Below are 17,494 nucleotides of genomic sequence, written 5' to 3' on the forward strand. Positions count from 1 at the left end.
ATAAACACACAATAAAACACAAGTGCATCCTTATAAGGATTTTGTTTTGAATATGCATGTCAGATTATAGTGTATTCTAACCTATGTATGTTTTTTTTTAGTAACAAATCTTAACTTAGCCACACACACAACTCTGGAAATGCATAAATCACAGGATCTATCTAAAGCCTTCGCAAAGCAGGATTCCCAGTGATTTTCCTTGTTATGGTTTAGTTAACTGTAATCCAGTCTGCTTTAAATTGTTCATAAATTCATTAAACCCCAAGTCAGAGTGGGCAGGTCCATTATGTTCCCACACAGTGATCTCCCTCTTCACAATCCTTTGGTCACTATAATTCTCTCTCAAACACAACAGGTAAATAAGGCACTACGACAGCCATCTGACACAGCGCGTATAAACACCTCTTTTTCAATTAGATTGAAGGAGTAGATGTGTAACACCTCTCATTAGGTATAAAAAAATGAAACTAATAAATGTTATTAGTGTTATTAAATGATCTTTCACAGGCACCTTGGGGGTGAATGTGGATAATCTCAAGCGGGAAAAAAGCACTTTTACTTATAAAGCATGAACTCAGATATGAGCCCTAAAAATAAGCACTGAAAAGCGGTTTACAACTAAATGCCTGCTTTCAAATAAACAGTACCTTGCAAAAGTATTCTTGTTATCCATGATCTTATTCATATTTGGTCACATTACAAGTAAAAACAAAAATATAATCCTAATTTTTTAAGAGTCTCTTACTGGTTTGTTGTGGATGGTTTAAATAGAGCTATGGTTGTATGTTTAGTGTCCTGCTGGTTGAAGTTCAACCTTCATGTCATTCTCTTGTCCTGTAGTTTAACTGACCAAGTTTTCTGTGCCTGCTAAAAAAAAAGCATCTGGCAGAACCATGATGCCCCAACTTTGTTTCACAGTGATGACGGTGTGTTATATCCAGCTTTTGTATTCTGTAATACGTAGTGTTTTGCATGTAGGCCAAAAATATAAATTAGAATTTACTCTGAAGCGAGTTCCCTCTTTCAAATGCTTGTTTTGTCTTCCAATCACTGTTTAAATAATAATAATAATAGCGCTAGCCTAGAAATGGATTGTCCTGACTAACAGGCGAACCTCTGCACCTAGCCTAAAGCCCCTTGGCCTCCACTTTGATTCATAAGCCTCATTTACACGCAACCTCACAGCTTGGATGAGTTAACCGCGCCGAGCTCGGTTCCTTATGACCGTTTACACAACAAGCTAGCATGGTTCATTGCCTCCTATTGACGATCTAAGGTACTACTGCTCTCTAGAGGGAAACAAGCAAATCAACATGGCGGCGCCTGTAACATTCAGGAAGTTTGGTTATCATTGTAATATTTCATTGTTTGCAGAGAGTCAGGCGAAGAAGGCAGCGTTTGGTGAAATTACTTGACAGAGTTGGCTTTTGGGAAGTGGATACGACAAACGTCTAATCGGGGCTTACAGATGCAGGAAACAACAACTGAGGTTGAGGTTCATCACACTGCTAAGTAATAGTATTTTTTTAAATGTCTTAATTTTCATGATTGTGGCGGCTGACTGTAAGGAGATCTGAGCAAAGTCTGCTCATGCACTCTTTGTTATCTGAGAACTGAGCCAGAACTGAACCAGGCCGAGCCCTACTGATGAACTACTACCAGTTTAGCGCGGTACGGTTGTGTCTGGCACGGTCCGGCTCAGTTTTGCGTGCCATTTACACTCAACAGTTATCTCGGTTATCGTGCTCGGACCGATCTCGGCACGGTTTCAAAAGGGTAGTGCAAATGGGGCTATATTCTACTATCCTGGCCTCCAATGTCTTGGTGGCGTTATGGTTTTGCAATACATTTTCAGATATAGGATGAAAAGTTGTCTGAGATGTCCAAAACTTGAATTATTGGTTTATAACCTAATTCCTAATCCTGTTGTTAAATTAACTCCTGCTGTATCGCTGAGCTGTCTGGTGAGGTCCTTGTTCCTTATTATGCTGTGTGCTAACAGTTGCATTTATACTGAGAGGAAATACGTGTGGACTCTATGTGATAATTATTTGAATTCTAAAAGTCCAAATAACTTTAAAGTAATGGTATCAGAGGAAAATGGGTTTTCATTGTGTGGCTATTTCACACAAAATATGAAAATCAACTACATTGAAGTATATGTGGAAAAACCTGAAGAATACTTTTGCAAGCCACTGTGTCACTAAACTGGAATTTCTGCATTAAAATGCACTTTTCATTTGTCCTAATGTTTACATAAAGTCAAGTTACATGAATGACCAAAAACGTTCTAGTTCCAAGTATATTCCACATATAAAATCATGATCATTTTTCAAAACCTTCATCTGAGTCTAAGTTTCTTTTCTGTTTCTTTGCTTCGCTGTTGCATGACACAACGAGCAGCTAAGCTTGTATTGCAAACCCGACCTGCACAATCTAACTGCTGCCCCTCAACTGTTGCTGAATGTAAAATATTCTGGGATTCAAGTAGCTGCCGACATTCTGAGGGTAAGTCGCATGAACATCCACTGCTCCATAGCTTTATAAGCCTTATTATTGTAATTATTGTGAGACAGGGCAAACTAGCGCAAGCTTTTTGGATTAAAAAAAACATTTCTATACATTTAATTTACTATAGATCAGGATTTTGAAAGGACATTTTTAGTTTCTTTTCAGGTATTTTTACTATATTGAATCTAATGCCTTTTTAAATTTTATTTCCTAGCCATCTACAATCCAAACTATGTTTTATTCTAACTCTCTGTTTCTAACACTGTGTAGTCTTGCTTCCCTCTTCCTGTACTAGGCCTACTGTATCTGTGACTGTGCGCTTCAGTTTGCACCTAAAACTATTTTTTGAGATCAACGCTCTTACAAGAAGAGAGAATAGAACTGAAATCTAACATTGTAGAAATTATCAACTGACTTAAAACACAAAAAGGAGCCTGAGGCAGAAAAAAACTCCAGTTATACCGCAGATCTAGGTAAAGAACACTACTGAAATGCATTCTTCCTCAGATGTTATGCTGTTTGTGCTGGAAAATTGTAGCTTCTTAATGAGCCACATCTGTAAATAAAAAAGTGATTTTCTTACATCTGATTGTGTGTTCTTCTTTAGCGTTGATGTTAAGCATTGACCTCCTACACTCACCTAAAGGTGAACCTGTAATCTGTAAAAAAAAAAAAAAGCTGCTTCTTTTACAGGATGCTGTCATGGCTGGAGGGATCAGCCGACGGCTTCCTCTGTCGCGGAGAGGTGGATGACGATAGTTTGGTGGGCGAAGGCGAGGCGTTTGCTGATGAGTCACTGCCACCTCCTTCAGATCCTGATGAGAGATATGGAATTGGAGGTGCCCTTTTCCGCCCTAGAAAGCCCCCCTCCAGTACTCCCCTTTTCCTCACAGCACCATCGACCTTCACTCCTTCTCCCCCTGATCCAACACCATCTCCTTCCTCTGGCTGAGGGTGCACCTTTTGCCTCATGTCCACCCCTGGGACTGGGCTGTCTGGGGGCTGCTGTGCTGATTCTTGACTCGATTCTGTTTTAGTCAGGGGGATGTTCCCAGGGTTTCGAGGAGCCCAGAGCTCCAGAACAGAGGTGCTCCTTTCACTGTCCTCGGATCCAAAGTTGGACAGGGAACGCCTGGCATCGGCGGTCTGGCTGGGTCCAGCGTTGGAAGTCTGACTCAGGCTAAAGTTTTGGAAATCTCTACAGAAGGACATACGGGGCTGTTAGAGAAGTGCCATGTTTTTATTTCTAAAAAAAAAAACAGGGTTTCTACCTCTTCCTGCTGTGTCCACAACTTACCATCTCCTCAATGACTGAACAAACTACTGCTACAACAATACATTGAAACGTCATTAAAAATTTTATTTATTTTAATAAATCCATTTAAAAAGTCAAACCTATATATAGATTCTATAACAATTACCAACTGAGTGACATATTTTAAACCTTTATGTCTTTTAATTTGGATGGTTTAAACTTAGAAATAATAGAGTCTAAAAATCCACTTTATAGAATAATTGTAATATTGAATATGACAAATATAAAAATATTTCAAAGACAAATGTTCTGTTTTGACCTTTATACTCATGAGCTAAACTACTGTAGTCCAGCAGACTGACACTCTCCACAATGAGTTATAATGCATAATCAAATAGTGATGTATAAGCAGCCATCTGTTCCTTCAGTGCTGCATACATTGGAAAAAATGAAGTATTAAAGCCACAGAGATTAGCCTAGCCTTGAGGGGATTGGAAAGCAATGCCTCCTCAAGAGTTTAAGGGAGCTTTTAAATGCACAGACAGAACATGAACTCCAACTGTGACTGTCCTTGTGCTAACTCTCATGAAGCAGAGAAGTTATCAGAAGCAGCTTAGCTCTGAAAAAAGTGTATTTCTTTCTCAGTGATCAAAAGTCCTCATTGGATTTTTTTTTTCTTCATTTCATCAGTAACAAAAGACCGCAATTCCTGAAGGAAGACTGGAAAGGCACAGAGTCAAAAGAGGTCTACCTAGAAATGTTACAGCACTTCATGCTGCCTTCTGCAGCAGGACTTAGCCTCTGCTAGAATGATTAATACTTGCTTTAATGAACATGTTATCATTGTCCTTCGTTGACCAAGAAATTGACCTCAGCTAAACACCTCAGATAATGGATATGAGGACAATAAGAGACAAACGTTCCTCTGTAGACAAACTGTGGGTCCACTATCAAAACAATTTTGGCTTTCTAATCTAATCTATCTCAGCAAGCGGATTCCCTTCATACCACATTGATGCAGTAATGCATGCAGAACCTTAAGAAGACTACATTGTGTGTCTTCATTAGCTTTAAACCATAATAATCTGATAAAGTAAATAAAAACTTAAATGCATCACTCTGTTAGTAATCATTCTATGCAGGGATTCCTTCTTTGAACTAAACTACTAAAAAAAAGCTTACATATTTTGTTGGAAATAAAATATATATTCCATAAAAGTGTTAATAGATCATAAACTTGTACTCGGCTTTACTGGCACACAATATATACAGAATTTAATTGTTTAGTGTTGATCAGTGTGTAATTTTTTCTACTGTTGATCATATTAACTTCCTAAAATTGTCTAAAAGTTGAACAATCTAGATCAGGAAAGTGCAACCCAAGTCCTGAAGAGTTACAACCCTACATCTTTTAGAAGGTCTCCATCTCAAACACACATAGACCCAATGAATGGCTCATTATCAGGCATCTGAGGAGCTTGTTGACTAAATACTCATGAATTCAGCACTTTGGTTTGGAGAAGAGATGCATCTGAAAGGATAGAAGCTCTTTAGGACTGCAGGCTGCACTTGATCTTTACTGTGTGATGTTTGCCTCACCTGTAGCTGTTAAAGGATTCGGTTCGACGAGCGCGTGCCAGCAGGGGGCTCTCTCTGTAGGGCCGTACAGCTCCATAGGTTGCCTGGCTTTCAGGAATCGGTTCCTGGGCCTGTAGCTGCAGACTGTGGTAGAGAGACACACGGGTGAGACCAAAGACATTGGCAAACACACTCTATAATGGGGTCATGGTGCCATTTTTCAAACCTTGACATGGACTCTCTGAGGCGCGTGTGGTGCATCACTGAGGGGGCGGGGCTTATATTAGGAGTTGCACAGCGAGAGGTACTTAGGTCGCACTGGTCCAGCAGCTGGAGCAGCTCCTCCTCTGTTGGGCCACCTACATCTGCTGTATAAAAGAAAATGATTTAGTGAATAAAAACTGTCTTCATGTCCTATAAAAAGAGAGCATCAATGTAATATTTCAGTTTTTCTCCTGCCACTTGACTATTTCCTCACCATCTTTTTTCCTCTCTTCTCCTTTGTTAACTGTGTCCATTGCAGTGGTAAGGTCCCACATTTGAATACTCCCATTTCCATGACCGGTGAACAGATAGCGCCGTGGTCGGGAGCCCATCCGGCTGGAACCTTCGCACTCTCTAACCATGAAGCAAGTGATAGTGGTTCCATCCACTGACTGCACCTCACAGATCCTTAAACATCCCATAGATTAAAAAAATGATCATTTAAAAGTGAACTTGTAAAAATGTAACCATAGCTTTGATTGTGCCAAGCAACTAGATGTATCTGGAGGAAAGGGTACCGTTTTCCAGTTGAAGAGAGCCTTACAAAGAGTTTGTTGGTGATGGGGATGACCTTCTGGATGAAAACCTGTTGATCATCTCTCTCTCCAAACGGGCCTGTAAACAGCAGACAATTCAGCTTCTATTTAACCTTTTAGGGAAAATGACCAAAGCTGTGTCTCCATAGTATAACGCTGCCACTACCATGTAGCGTCTATTAGTACTTTTCTATTGAAGTCAATCATTAAAAATCCAAAACTTTTAACGTGTTTTCCGGTACTTTGTTCACAAATAAATGCTTTTCCGTGTTTAATCGTTTTTCCAATCACTTTTTATCTCCGCTATGTTGTAAATGAACGAAAAGATTCAACAGGAACTATTATCTGGCTGTCATAAACCAATCCTCACCTATATCATTCCCAGAGCAGTAGCTTCCATGGCTCTCCGTCTCTTCCAGGGAAAGGATCTTAAAGGAGGCCAAAGGGGTGGAGCCTGGCTGTGTGGAGATCATCCCTCTGAACCGTGTCACCGTCCACGTTCGAACATGGTTGTTGTCCGCACACACTTGCATGCACACAACATAAAAACAGATTTTAAATACACAAGTAAGGAACCTTCAAACCCATTTTCATTAGGGGCTGCAGACTGAGTTTGTAAGAAGCCGGAGAGAGAATCCTTCAATACCTGATACCAGATGTTTCTCAGATAACATGATCTTTGTCACTGGGCTTCTGTGCACAGTGAATGTCTGAAAGAGCTGAGGCCCTGATCCCACTGTCTCTGGGTGCTGCACGATCACTCTCACTGCACCACTGCTCGTCCCGTAGGCTATCTCTATCCAGTTCCCACTCACACCTGAGAGCAGAGTTCAAGGAGGAACAACACACAAATGATACAGTAGAGTCTGTTACAAACCAATTTCTCCCTTTGAATTCCTAAATGCAGAAGATAAAATGTTTTATGTATTATTATTTAGTGATGTAGCATTAATCAAGAAAGTCTAGTGCAACAACGATCAAATGCAAACCTACTAAAACTTCTACAACATTTTCACATTTTGTCACAAGCACAATCGTTAATGTGTCTTTATTCGTACTGTGTGTGATGGACCAACACAGACACACAAGTGACAGGAAAAGTATACGTACGTCTTTAGCTTTTTTAACTATAAAATATCTAGTTAAAATGTGGCCTACATTTGTATTTAGCCGCCCCCGAGTCAATACCGTGTAAACCAGTTAGTCTCAATTAAAGAGGGAAATCTTTTTGCAGTGTTTCTTATTAGCTTTGGGCAACTGTTAAATTTCTTTTTTTTATTCAAAATAGCTTAAATTGTTCAGATTAGACTAAGAGGGTCTGTGCAAGTTCACACACTTATTTCAACTTGGATTTACATGTGTGCTTTGACTCGGCCATTCCACCAAATGCAAAAAAGAAAGGCCAGCCCACAGCATATTGCTGCCACTACCATGTGAACAGTGAGTTTAAGGTGTCAAATATAGAGCCTGATCTTCAAAGATATCAAATACAAGAGCACTGTGGGGAAAAATGCAAGTGTGATTATTAAAAAGAGCAAACTGCTATTGGCAGTTTGACGGTGGCTGTAAAAGAAAGATAAAGTTCTAATCCATTTAGTTGGAGGCTATAAGGATAATTACTTAAAGAATGAGAATATAACATATATATATAGAATGAATATATATCTCAAAGTGCTACAATTAAAAGTAAAAAAAAAAAAAATAAATAAAAGTTTTAATGTAAAAGATAAAGTATCTTAAAACATGGAACAGTGCTCTCATTGATCCTCATAATCACCTCATTCTGACAGAGAATTAGCCCCAGTCAGAATTACAGCAGATTATGCTCTAAACAGCTGGATTGAGCTCCAGCTCCTCAGAAAAAAATACAACAATATAATGCGAAACAAGGTATGCCCATGATAACTGTGCATCATATGGAGCCCAACTTTGCCACAACTTTGAGATGAATACAGAGGCTCTCTGGTGGCCAATGATTTTCCTTTATTGTTTAACATGCAACAATATTTAGATTCAGGCTACAGCTAATTATTATTTTTAGCAAATATTAACCTATTAATTATTTATTTCCATTTTATCTAAAAAGAATTTAGAAAAAGAAAAATGTTATTGTGTATTTTAAACCTTAATTGTAAAAGGGTTATTTTTTCTACAGTTATTTAGTCATTAGTACTTTAAGTAGGTTATTCATTTCTTTTGTTTTGAGTTTGTGCACCTTTACTTTAGGTAAGGATTCAGTGCGATAACCAAATGAGTTTATGGAAAATTTAATAATTGATTAATATTGACTAATCTAATTAACCCTTTCAGCACTAGTTCAGTCATGGGGTTTTTCGTTTTGGTTTAACTGCATATAGAAATGCTTTCCACTGCATTCATTTGGGCCAGGATGCACAGATGTTTTTACCTCTAATAATAATGTTCTACAATCTTTATTTCTGACATTCCAGCCATGTTGTACCCAGCATCTCTCTTTCATTTTTCCAATACCTGATTTGTGGCCACAATAAAACTTTTGTGTTTGAGTTTACACCTCTTTCAAACAAACTAAATCTAGATTAAGAAACTGCCCCCATATTGGCTTCTGTGTTTGATAAATATCTCTCTGAGCAGTATTTCCATTTGCATATAGTTTGCACCCATATATCTGTGCAGATTAGTCATTAGAATAAGATCTGCACATTTATGCAAGCACACATGCAAAAAGTGTTTTGCACATGCTGCCTGTTAAATTGCAAATTTAAAACATGCAAACCTTTTAAAAATCAGGCCTATGGTTTTCTTCCATGCAGCTCAATAAAAAAGCAAAGAGACCACCCTACAGATACCTGATTTGTATTTGCTATTTATACAGTACTTACTGGTTTTAGGCATGAGGTACACGGACAGTGCAGTAATGGCATCGTTTGAAGGGTCGTGATAAAGCTCGGTTACCAAGAGATCATTGTCCTTCATCCTCAGAGGAAACTTTTGCATGTCTGCAAAAAAGTCAAGATGTTAGGGAATATATTTAGAATTGATAATATTTAATAACCGATAAAAGTCCATCTAAAACATCTGGACAGATATATTTAGTGAATGTTCAATCTCTGAGTACTTTCAGTTAATTAGCTAAAAGTTAAGATTCATTCATCTATATCCTGTAACTGTATTCCACTAAGCTCCAATAAAACCGGTTAATTTGTGCGTATGTGTTTGTACCTATATAATAGATTGAGCCATTGGTGCAGCCCAGTAGAAGGAAGGACCCTGCTGTGTCACAGCTGGTGATGGGAACTACATCTTGAACCTGATAAAACATGAAAAGTTAATACTGTCCACAATATGGCTCACATAAAATGTACCATTTGAGCATTCATTGTATTGTGGCACAGCTACTGTGTGACATATCCCACCTGCCAGTGTTGTGTTACGGCGTTCCACACCCCAACCTTTCCTGTGTGGCTTGTTGCCACCAGCTGGCTCCCAATAAAGAAAAGGTCGTCAACAGGAACACCAAGACTGAATATACCTAAGACAGATTGAGAGGCTTTAGAGCGCATTATTTGTAGGATCAATGTGCATTTTCTGTCATTTCTAAATTCTATTATATCTGCTTGCATATATTTTTAACTTGTAAATTTAACCTATTTCATTTCCACTGCCTCCATCTTGGATGCTCCAGAGGATAATCCTGCTTCCAGAGGCGGCAGCCACCATCTTGTCCTTGTCTCCATGTGGACCTCCCACCACTTTAGCATTAAGTGCTACACGCTCAATGGTCCAATCAAGGTAGGGAGAGGAAAACACCTGCTGCCATCCTGAAGACTCCTTTATCCTGCAGCGAAAGCATGCACAAAAATAGTGTAAACTGTTTAAATAGAATCTTGGTATAAAAGTCTTTGTCCTGTTCCTGATGCATCATAATAATTAGGATGTATAAGCTAGTTTTGTTTTATCAACTTCATTTTAAGAATTCCAAAAAAGTAAAAAAAAAAAAAAAAATACACTGGACTTTGTTTCCAAGTTTGAAGATGTTTCGCTTCGCATTCAGGAAGCTTTTTCAATTCAAAATCTCAGAATTAGCGTTGATTCCGAGGCTTTACAGAGTAGACCAAAACAGAGCCTTGTTTTGGCTAAGAAAACATGCAAATTGAGCCAGAAGAACGGGTCTGCTCCTTAGGAATGGGAAGTCGTTTGGTTCTTTGTTAGCCTGCAATATCCGATACTGGTCTATGCATCTGAAAAAGGGGGGAATTGTTGGCCTGGCTAAACAGGCGAGATGTTCTGGTCCCCTGTATGTGGGTGGGGGTTGCAATGATAGTGGGAAGGAATCAACTCTATCGCTGCATTGCAGGTTTTTGACATCTGAAACCTGAGTCCACCACCTCTGTTTAAGGCTGGATTTTCTTTTTTATCATAAATGGCTTCCTCCACACCCCTTTCAAACCACCTGTCTTCTTTGTCCAAAATGTGAACATTCTGGTCCTCAAAAGAATGTCCTTTGTCCTTAAGGTGTAGATACCACCAAGACTTGTCCAGAGGAGGCCGCCCTTCTGTGTTGAGCCATGTGTCTGTAGAGAGGTTGCTTGGTTTCTCAAATATAAAAATCAGAGCATTCCTCACTGCACTGAACTGCATGCACCACTCCGCTCACGTTTGGTATGGGGGTTTTGTCCTTAGGATGCACTAGTCTCTGTTAAAGGGTCTTTTTTGGTTTGAAATGTGCTGGGATTTTGTGTACGCAGAAAATCCTCCTGAGTTTTTCAGAGACTCTAGCAACATATGGGATGGCAATGTTTTTGCATTTAATCTTCTCACCGTTATGTTCTGCTGCTTGCCTTTTGGATTTCCTTGCTGATTTGAAAAAAAAGCCCAGTTTGGGTATCCACAGGTTTGAAGAGCATCTTTGATGTGTTTCTGTTCTTTGTGCTTCCCTTCTGTTTTTGGAGTTTTCTATGTGATGTGGTGTGTTTTGCAACAAGGGGGCTAAAATATTAGTATTAAGAATAAATCTCATCCATAGATTTATTGACTCAGCAATATTTACCTTTATTTCTAGACAATCTGAAGAGTAATTTTTAATAATAAACAAAATTCAGTTTCTTTGGAAATATTAGTTTTACTTAGAATCAAAATAGTACACAAATCTACTGTTATGGCCGACTCATTTATGTGAAAGCCTGTTTTTATTCACCTCTATAGGCTGTTCAGGGTGCCGCTCAGAAGTATTTTGATGGAAGATTTAGTGGTAGGAAAAAGTGTGGTAGAAAAGCATCAGAGATAACCATTTGTTGAGAGGCAAAGGCTTTAAGGATGGATTGTAGGGCATGGACAGCAAATGAGTCTGAACTTTACAAACATCAAGACGAGATTTATATATTTTTTTAAAGGGCTGAATATGACGTGCCACAAATGTTACCTGTAGCAGATGACAAAGTGTGCATAAGCTGCGACAATCCAATTGTGGTGTCCTGCTATAATAACCACTTTCCTGGGGTCCACCATGGAGTCTGCAGACACAGACAGAATACTGTTGCTGTGAGTGTGTAAATGAGTGAATGACTGGCTGTAGTGAAAAGCACTTTGGAGTCACTTGCTTAAAAGGTTTCCATATAGGTACAGGCCTTTTACCATTTACTCTTTAAAGAAAATCACTATTCTCAGAGAGTCAGATATTGGGTCAATATGAAACTAGGCTGCTTCCATCAGTGCTGTTAAGCACAAAAAAGATATCGGGTCACATTAGCAGTAGCGCTACTGCACTCTCACAAGGAGGCACAAACAAACACAAGCATAACTCTATTATGCATGCATTAAGAGCACACATGTGGACAAACTGAAAAGCTGAGCATAATAACGGATACTTTAAAAGGCAGACACAAAACAGTCCCTGGCTGATATGGCAAAATAAAATGCATCACATTTGCCTGTAATGTTTTAAGCAAAAACAGAAATTGAAATGTATTTTCTCCCTCTTACCCAGTTTCTCGACGTCATCTGTTGCAGACAAAGAAGGATGAGGAAGGGGAACAACGCGAGTGAAGCCCTCCGCTCCACTCGGACCTGGTCGCTCATCAGAAGCTGGCTTACGAGGAGGAACAGCTGTGCAAAAATAAAATAAAATTCCACTTCTCTCTTATGCTATTCTGTGAACTTAAACTCAAGATTATTTCTGTGGTGCAGTCAACATTATCTCTATTTTCAGTTCATTCAGTGCCCAGTGTGGGTTTCATGTTTTTACCTGGGGGAGGCAGGTAACCATGGAAGAGAACGCTACCACATGACGATCGATCCAGTTCTTCGCACAGCAGCAGTCGCCGCACTGCACAGGTTTACACACAAACCCACATTACCACACGAAAACATTTGTTTTTTTAAATCAATGTCCAACTTGGACATTTTTGCTTTTTTTAGTTTAGAAAAAAATAGTCCATATTTCACTGTAGGTGCAAACCCTGTGCTTCCAGTTTTTATTTTATTGATGGAATGAGCTGGCTGTGCATTTCTTCTCTGTTTGATATGATTTAAAGGATATGACTGATTTTCAGAAAGGTCTGTGTCATGTGTTAACTTGGGGAAGTTCCAAAAACTGAAACGGGGATGTAAAACAGCATGTATGTGGAAGTAGTTGAATGTTATGGGTTTGACATCAATTTATGACATGACACAGTATATAGTGCTTTACTTTAGGAGGAAATCTATCAAGTCCTGTTGTAGTTTGGGCATTCCAAAAAAAATAATAACTTTAATATAGATACATACGTAAATGTATATATATGTTTATCTCTTGCCTAGTATTCATATCCCTTGAGCAAACAAATAACATGCATTTTCCTTACACTGAACAGTAATTAACCACTATGTGTTGGTCTAACACCTACAATTCCAATAAAATCAGTCTATTTCTACATACACAAGTTAATCTAATTGTGTCATTGCTTTCTGAATTTCCCTTCTGAAATTAGGACTATCAACACACCTAAAGGAGTGATTCCATAAAACTCCGCTTCGTGTCGCAGTACGCTGATATTGACGCCTCTGCAAAGATGAAAATAAACGTAAATAGTCCAAAAATAAACAACATTCTTAAAAATGTGGTAGTCAAGCATATCTAATAAAACAGATTTGGGACTTTTACCGCAGGTCCAGTTCTTTGGTTCGGAGAAAGTTGAGAATTGGTGCAAAGGCCGTAGGGTCTCTGTCAATAAATATCTGAAAGCCACAAAATCCAATAGATAAAGATTACAGAGCAATTAGAAATATAGATATTTATTAGAACTGCTCTTTACAGAATCCAGCCCATTGGTGTTAAGGAACATAACAAATAAAAAACAAAAAAAAACAAAAGCAAGAGACTACTTACAGCTCCAGTTTCATCCCGCAGAGTGGATATCCTCCCACTCAGTAAACTGGAATGAAAAAAAAAGAAACACAAACACTACTCAACTTCAACTAATCAAAAACTCAACAACTATAAACTGTTTATTACAACACCAAAACAACCAATCCTTACAATGCTCTGAATTCTAGATTGTTTTTTAATCTTTACTGAGTGTTTGTGTTTTACTTGGTATGAAAAACACTGAACTACAGACAGCTGGGAGCAGATAGTGAGTGACAGGCTGACATGTTTTAGCTGTCACTGAGCAGGCTTTTATAGCACTGCTCAGCTGTTGTAGGACTGTACTCAATGTAGTGTTTAATTTATAGCAAACATATCTAACTAGCTCAGATCTTTTTAACTGTTACCTCCATCTACACTTAAATCACTATAAAGCATTACAATAGAATAATTTAACTTGAATGAGGGGATTTAACGCAAATCATAAAAAAAAGGTTTTCATTAGGTCCACAAAACACAAAGTGCCATGTTTGACATTTTGGTATAGACTAATGTTATATCCCCTTAGAATCATCCAAATAATTTCCACTTAAGGCATTACCAAACTTGGTACAGACATGTGGAAAAGACTGGAGCATAAATTATCAATATTGCAGAAAAAGTGTCACAATTTATTGTGCTTTTATGTGATAGACTAAAGTAGTGCCTTCATATAGCAGCCCAGTCTAAATGAAAAACATGGTGGTGGCAGCATCATGCTGTGGAATTCCCTTTGATAGGGATAGTGAAGCTGATCAGAGTGTATAAAGAAGGCTGCAAAACAGAGGCTGGAATGACTCAGAATATAAGAGATGTTCATTTCTCTGCTTCATATAAAACCAGATCTACAGTGGAGTGATTATTATGAAAGCAGTTAATCTAAGAAAAAGAGCCCAAAATCATTAAAATTACCTTGAGAAGAAAGAGTCTGGGATCCATGTCAGAGTCTGTCTGGATGTGCTGAACCTTGTAATGATAAAGACCAACCAATAATTAAAGGCATCAGGCTTCTACAACATTAAGAATCAGATCTGGGTATTTGTGATTGAACATTTTATTCAATTAGACATTCTTTCTGTTGGTGGTTATTAAACTGCAAAATATGATTGAAATAAATAAGCAGAGTGTTGGCCTAGTGCTTAGAACAGTGCGCTTGTGCTCTGAGAAGGTTGCAAGTACCTGGTTGGATACCCACAGCCTTAACTCTGGGTCCCTGAGCAAGACCCTCAACCCCCGATTGCTCCCCAGGCGCTGCACAATGGCAGCCCACAGGGGCGGAGCTAGATGGGGGGTCATGGCCATACAGATGGTGGCAGCAGTAATACTCTCAGGTGGAATATTCAAAACATTTATATTTTTCATATATTAACAAGTTCAATCATACATAAATATTTTAATTAAAAATGTACTAAATAATCAATTTATTAATGGATTGACTTTATTGATCTCTAAGTGGAGATTACTTTATGTGGATATTAGTACTTGTAATTATCAATTTTATGCAGAGTGATTATTAATAAAAGTACGTAAGTAATGACAATGGAAAAGATGTTCACCCCAGAACTCATACCTGAAAGAATTTTATCCACTAGACTTTTTATCTAGGAAGTATGGATGTTTAAATACAGTGGAATCCGCTTATAGTGTACACGGATATAGTAATCAAATGCTGATATAGATCAAAACGCTTGTGACAGAACCATTTCTATACAAATGCTGTTTAAATAATTTGTTTACGGTAATCAAAAAATTTGCTTATAGAGTTCATTTATGGGCATTTTATGAATGTAAACGTGCAAAAATAACTAATAAGTGGATCGAAAGTGATGCCAGCACTCCGGTGTCAGAGCCCATGACAGATGAGGACATCATCGCGGAGGTACAGCTCTTTGGTGTGGGTACCAGTGCTGCACGCAGCGAGGAGGAGGATGAGGATGATGAGACTGTTGTCCCTTCCAGAGCTGACATAAGGAATGCAGTTTGCATTTTAAAACTGCTCTCCTCCATGTTGGTTTCAAAAACACTCTGGACAACACTCTGATCCAGGGTACCATGGATAAATATGTGAAGTGATTTCTTAATGTGGCGCAGCAGATCCGCAACACAAAACAGAGGTAGGCTTGCTTTAATTTGCTGAAGCCTATGCAGTTATCTTCTATGTAACTGTTTTTAACTTGTTCAAAAAAAAAAAAAAATGCACCGGCTGCACAAGGCAACCAGAGTTATGTCTGCACACAGCGCAGTATGCTGTAATTAAACTTGCATGGTACTGTAATAAAATTCAGTAAATGCGGAAGCTATCTGTTTCTTTTCATTTTTCTTATTGAAAAAAATCACACAAATGACATTTAGATGGTATTCAGCATAAAAAATAAGTGAAATAACAGTAAATTCAGATATAGTAATCAACCGCTTATAGTGTTCAAATTAGCTCTGAACCAACGTGATCACTATAAGCAGATTCCACTGTATATGTGTCTATTTGTTAGCAAAGGTTGTAGGAAAGTATAGTTTGTCTTTATTTAGAAAATATGGATGTTTTGCTCGTTAATTTTCCTGTTGAACAGTGTAGATTGACCCTGAGGTTCTGGCGCCTATTGGCCACCCTTATTAAAATGTTCTGGCTACGCCTCTGGCAGCCCACTGCTCCCCATAGGGATGGGTTAAATACAGAGGTAACATTTCTCCAATGTGAGATCAATAAGTATTTATTTTTAAAACATCACACTACATTAGAAAAAAGTACATTGTGTACAATTTAAATTATTCATATGTTTAGCAGTGGAAATGATGCTTTGATTACATAAGAATCCTGAAGATGTTCCAGGCAGAGCTAACGATTATAACAGCCAGCTGTCAGTGGAGCTTCACCTACCTTGTCCCACCGACATTCAACTGGATGATCTCTCCCATCCCCGGGGACGGGTTGTTACCGATCGTGGCCATGATGACCGAGTCAGAGCAGGGAGTGTTTTCAGGAAAATGTCACTAAGCTGGTCAACAAATGCTAGCTTGCTAACTCCCCTCTATCGATTCAGCTGATGCCCATACTCCCCCAGCCTCGCAGCTTCTCCTCGGAGCCACCATCCGTCAAAATATCCGTTAGCTTTCACAAACTGCGATAGCAGCACCGAAAACCCCCCTCATCGTGAATGCAGAAAGTCGGGCGTTTTTTGTTTTGTTTTTTGTTTGTTTTGTTTTTTCTTTTTTTTACAAATACAGCCCCATGAGGATCCCCGTATTTTTCAGCAAGCTTGTTTGCATCACCGCTTTGCGTGAAAATCAGCTTGCGCAGAATTTTAGCAACGTGAAACAGCTGGGACGCTCGCTCACCACAGAGCAAGATAGTTCCCCCCCTCAATAGCTTACCCGTTTCTTTTCAACATGTAAACATTAATTATGGTACATTGAATGACCATAAAAAATAAATTGTTGTACTTAATGTAGTTGCTCGGAATATTACACGGAAATAAAACTGCTGGGAACAAATCTGCGTGATCGCAGAAGCAATGACAGATTCTGAAAACGAATCACGTTCATCATGGAGGTGAACTATCTTTATTTTAAAACATGAATAAGATCTTTGGGGAAAATATAATTAACCCTTCTAAATAAACACGTGTAAAAAAAAGACTGTGACTCTCAATCCTATTAAATATACATATTGCTAAATTTTAAAATAAATCTTAAACTATTCTTTTTTATCTAACAGCTATCCCACATCATGCGAAAGAATGAGATAAAGTTATAGATACCCCTGTAATCGCTCGAGCTGTTTATTTTTGACTGATAATTTACTAAATGTTAGTATAACATGATTTTTTCCATCCGTCCTGTACTAACCCTGTTAAAATTATTACCCTTAGCCCCGAGCTAGTAAACAAATAGATGAACTGGTTTAAATAGACTTTAAAATGAGCAAACAAGTTTGGTATCTGCTATTTTAGACTCTGGATACACGTTGCACATAAGAAGCAATATTGTTCA

At 38.4% G+C, this 17,494-nt stretch overlaps 1 protein-coding gene across 2 annotated transcripts; it reads right to left on the reverse strand.

Moving 5' to 3' along the window:
* Nucleotides 1–90: 90 nt before the first annotated feature.
* Nucleotides 91–16,778, reverse strand: LOC107097824 (BTB/POZ domain-containing protein KCTD3-like). Of its 2 annotated transcripts, none has more exons than XM_015395132.1 (19): nt 16,383–16,778; nt 14,420–14,473; nt 13,490–13,535; nt 13,265–13,338; nt 13,106–13,164; nt 12,368–12,448; nt 12,106–12,228; nt 11,546–11,636; nt 9,771–9,961; nt 9,540–9,655; nt 9,346–9,433; nt 9,006–9,122; nt 6,791–6,961; nt 6,515–6,670; nt 6,127–6,223; nt 5,823–6,016; nt 5,571–5,709; nt 5,366–5,488; nt 91–3,709 (listed from the first exon to the last, which is right to left on the reverse strand). In XM_015395132.1, exons 1-19 carry the CDS (start codon nt 16,451–16,453, stop codon nt 3,199–3,201), a joined length of 2,502 nt encoding a protein of 833 aa, XP_015250618.1. In that variant the 5' UTR covers nt 16,454–16,778; the 3' UTR covers nt 91–3,198. The 2 variants fall into 2 exon arrangements, with proteins under 2 accessions (XP_015250618.1, XP_015250617.1); XM_015395131.1 differs by having other exon boundaries at nt 5,571–5,712; nt 16,383–16,777.
* Between the last annotated feature and the right edge of the window lie 716 nt (nt 16,779–17,494).

This window comes from Cyprinodon variegatus, unplaced genomic scaffold (genome assembly GCF_000732505.1).
Source record: "Cyprinodon variegatus isolate N-32 unplaced genomic scaffold, C_variegatus-1.0 Scaffold726, whole genome shotgun sequence".
NCBI classification, from domain to species: Eukaryota; Metazoa; Chordata; class Actinopteri; order Cyprinodontiformes; family Cyprinodontidae; genus Cyprinodon; species Cyprinodon variegatus.

What these genes read in the sequence shown, in the direction of transcription:
- LOC107097824 (XM_015395131.1), bottom strand. Translation starts at nt 16,453, where the DNA reads ATGGCCACGATCGGTAACAACCCGTCCCCGGGGATGGGAGAGATCATC. An exon ending in ACCAAAGAACTGGACCTGCG is followed by an intron (nt 13,165 to 13,264) that starts GTAAAAGTCCCA and finishes TCATCTTTGCAG; the next exon opens with AGGCGTCAATATCAGCGTAC. An exon ending in CTCTCTTCAACTGGAAAACG is followed by an intron (nt 6,017 to 6,126) that starts GTACCCTTTCCT and finishes GGGATGTTTAAG; the next exon opens with GATCTGTGAGGTGCAGTCAG.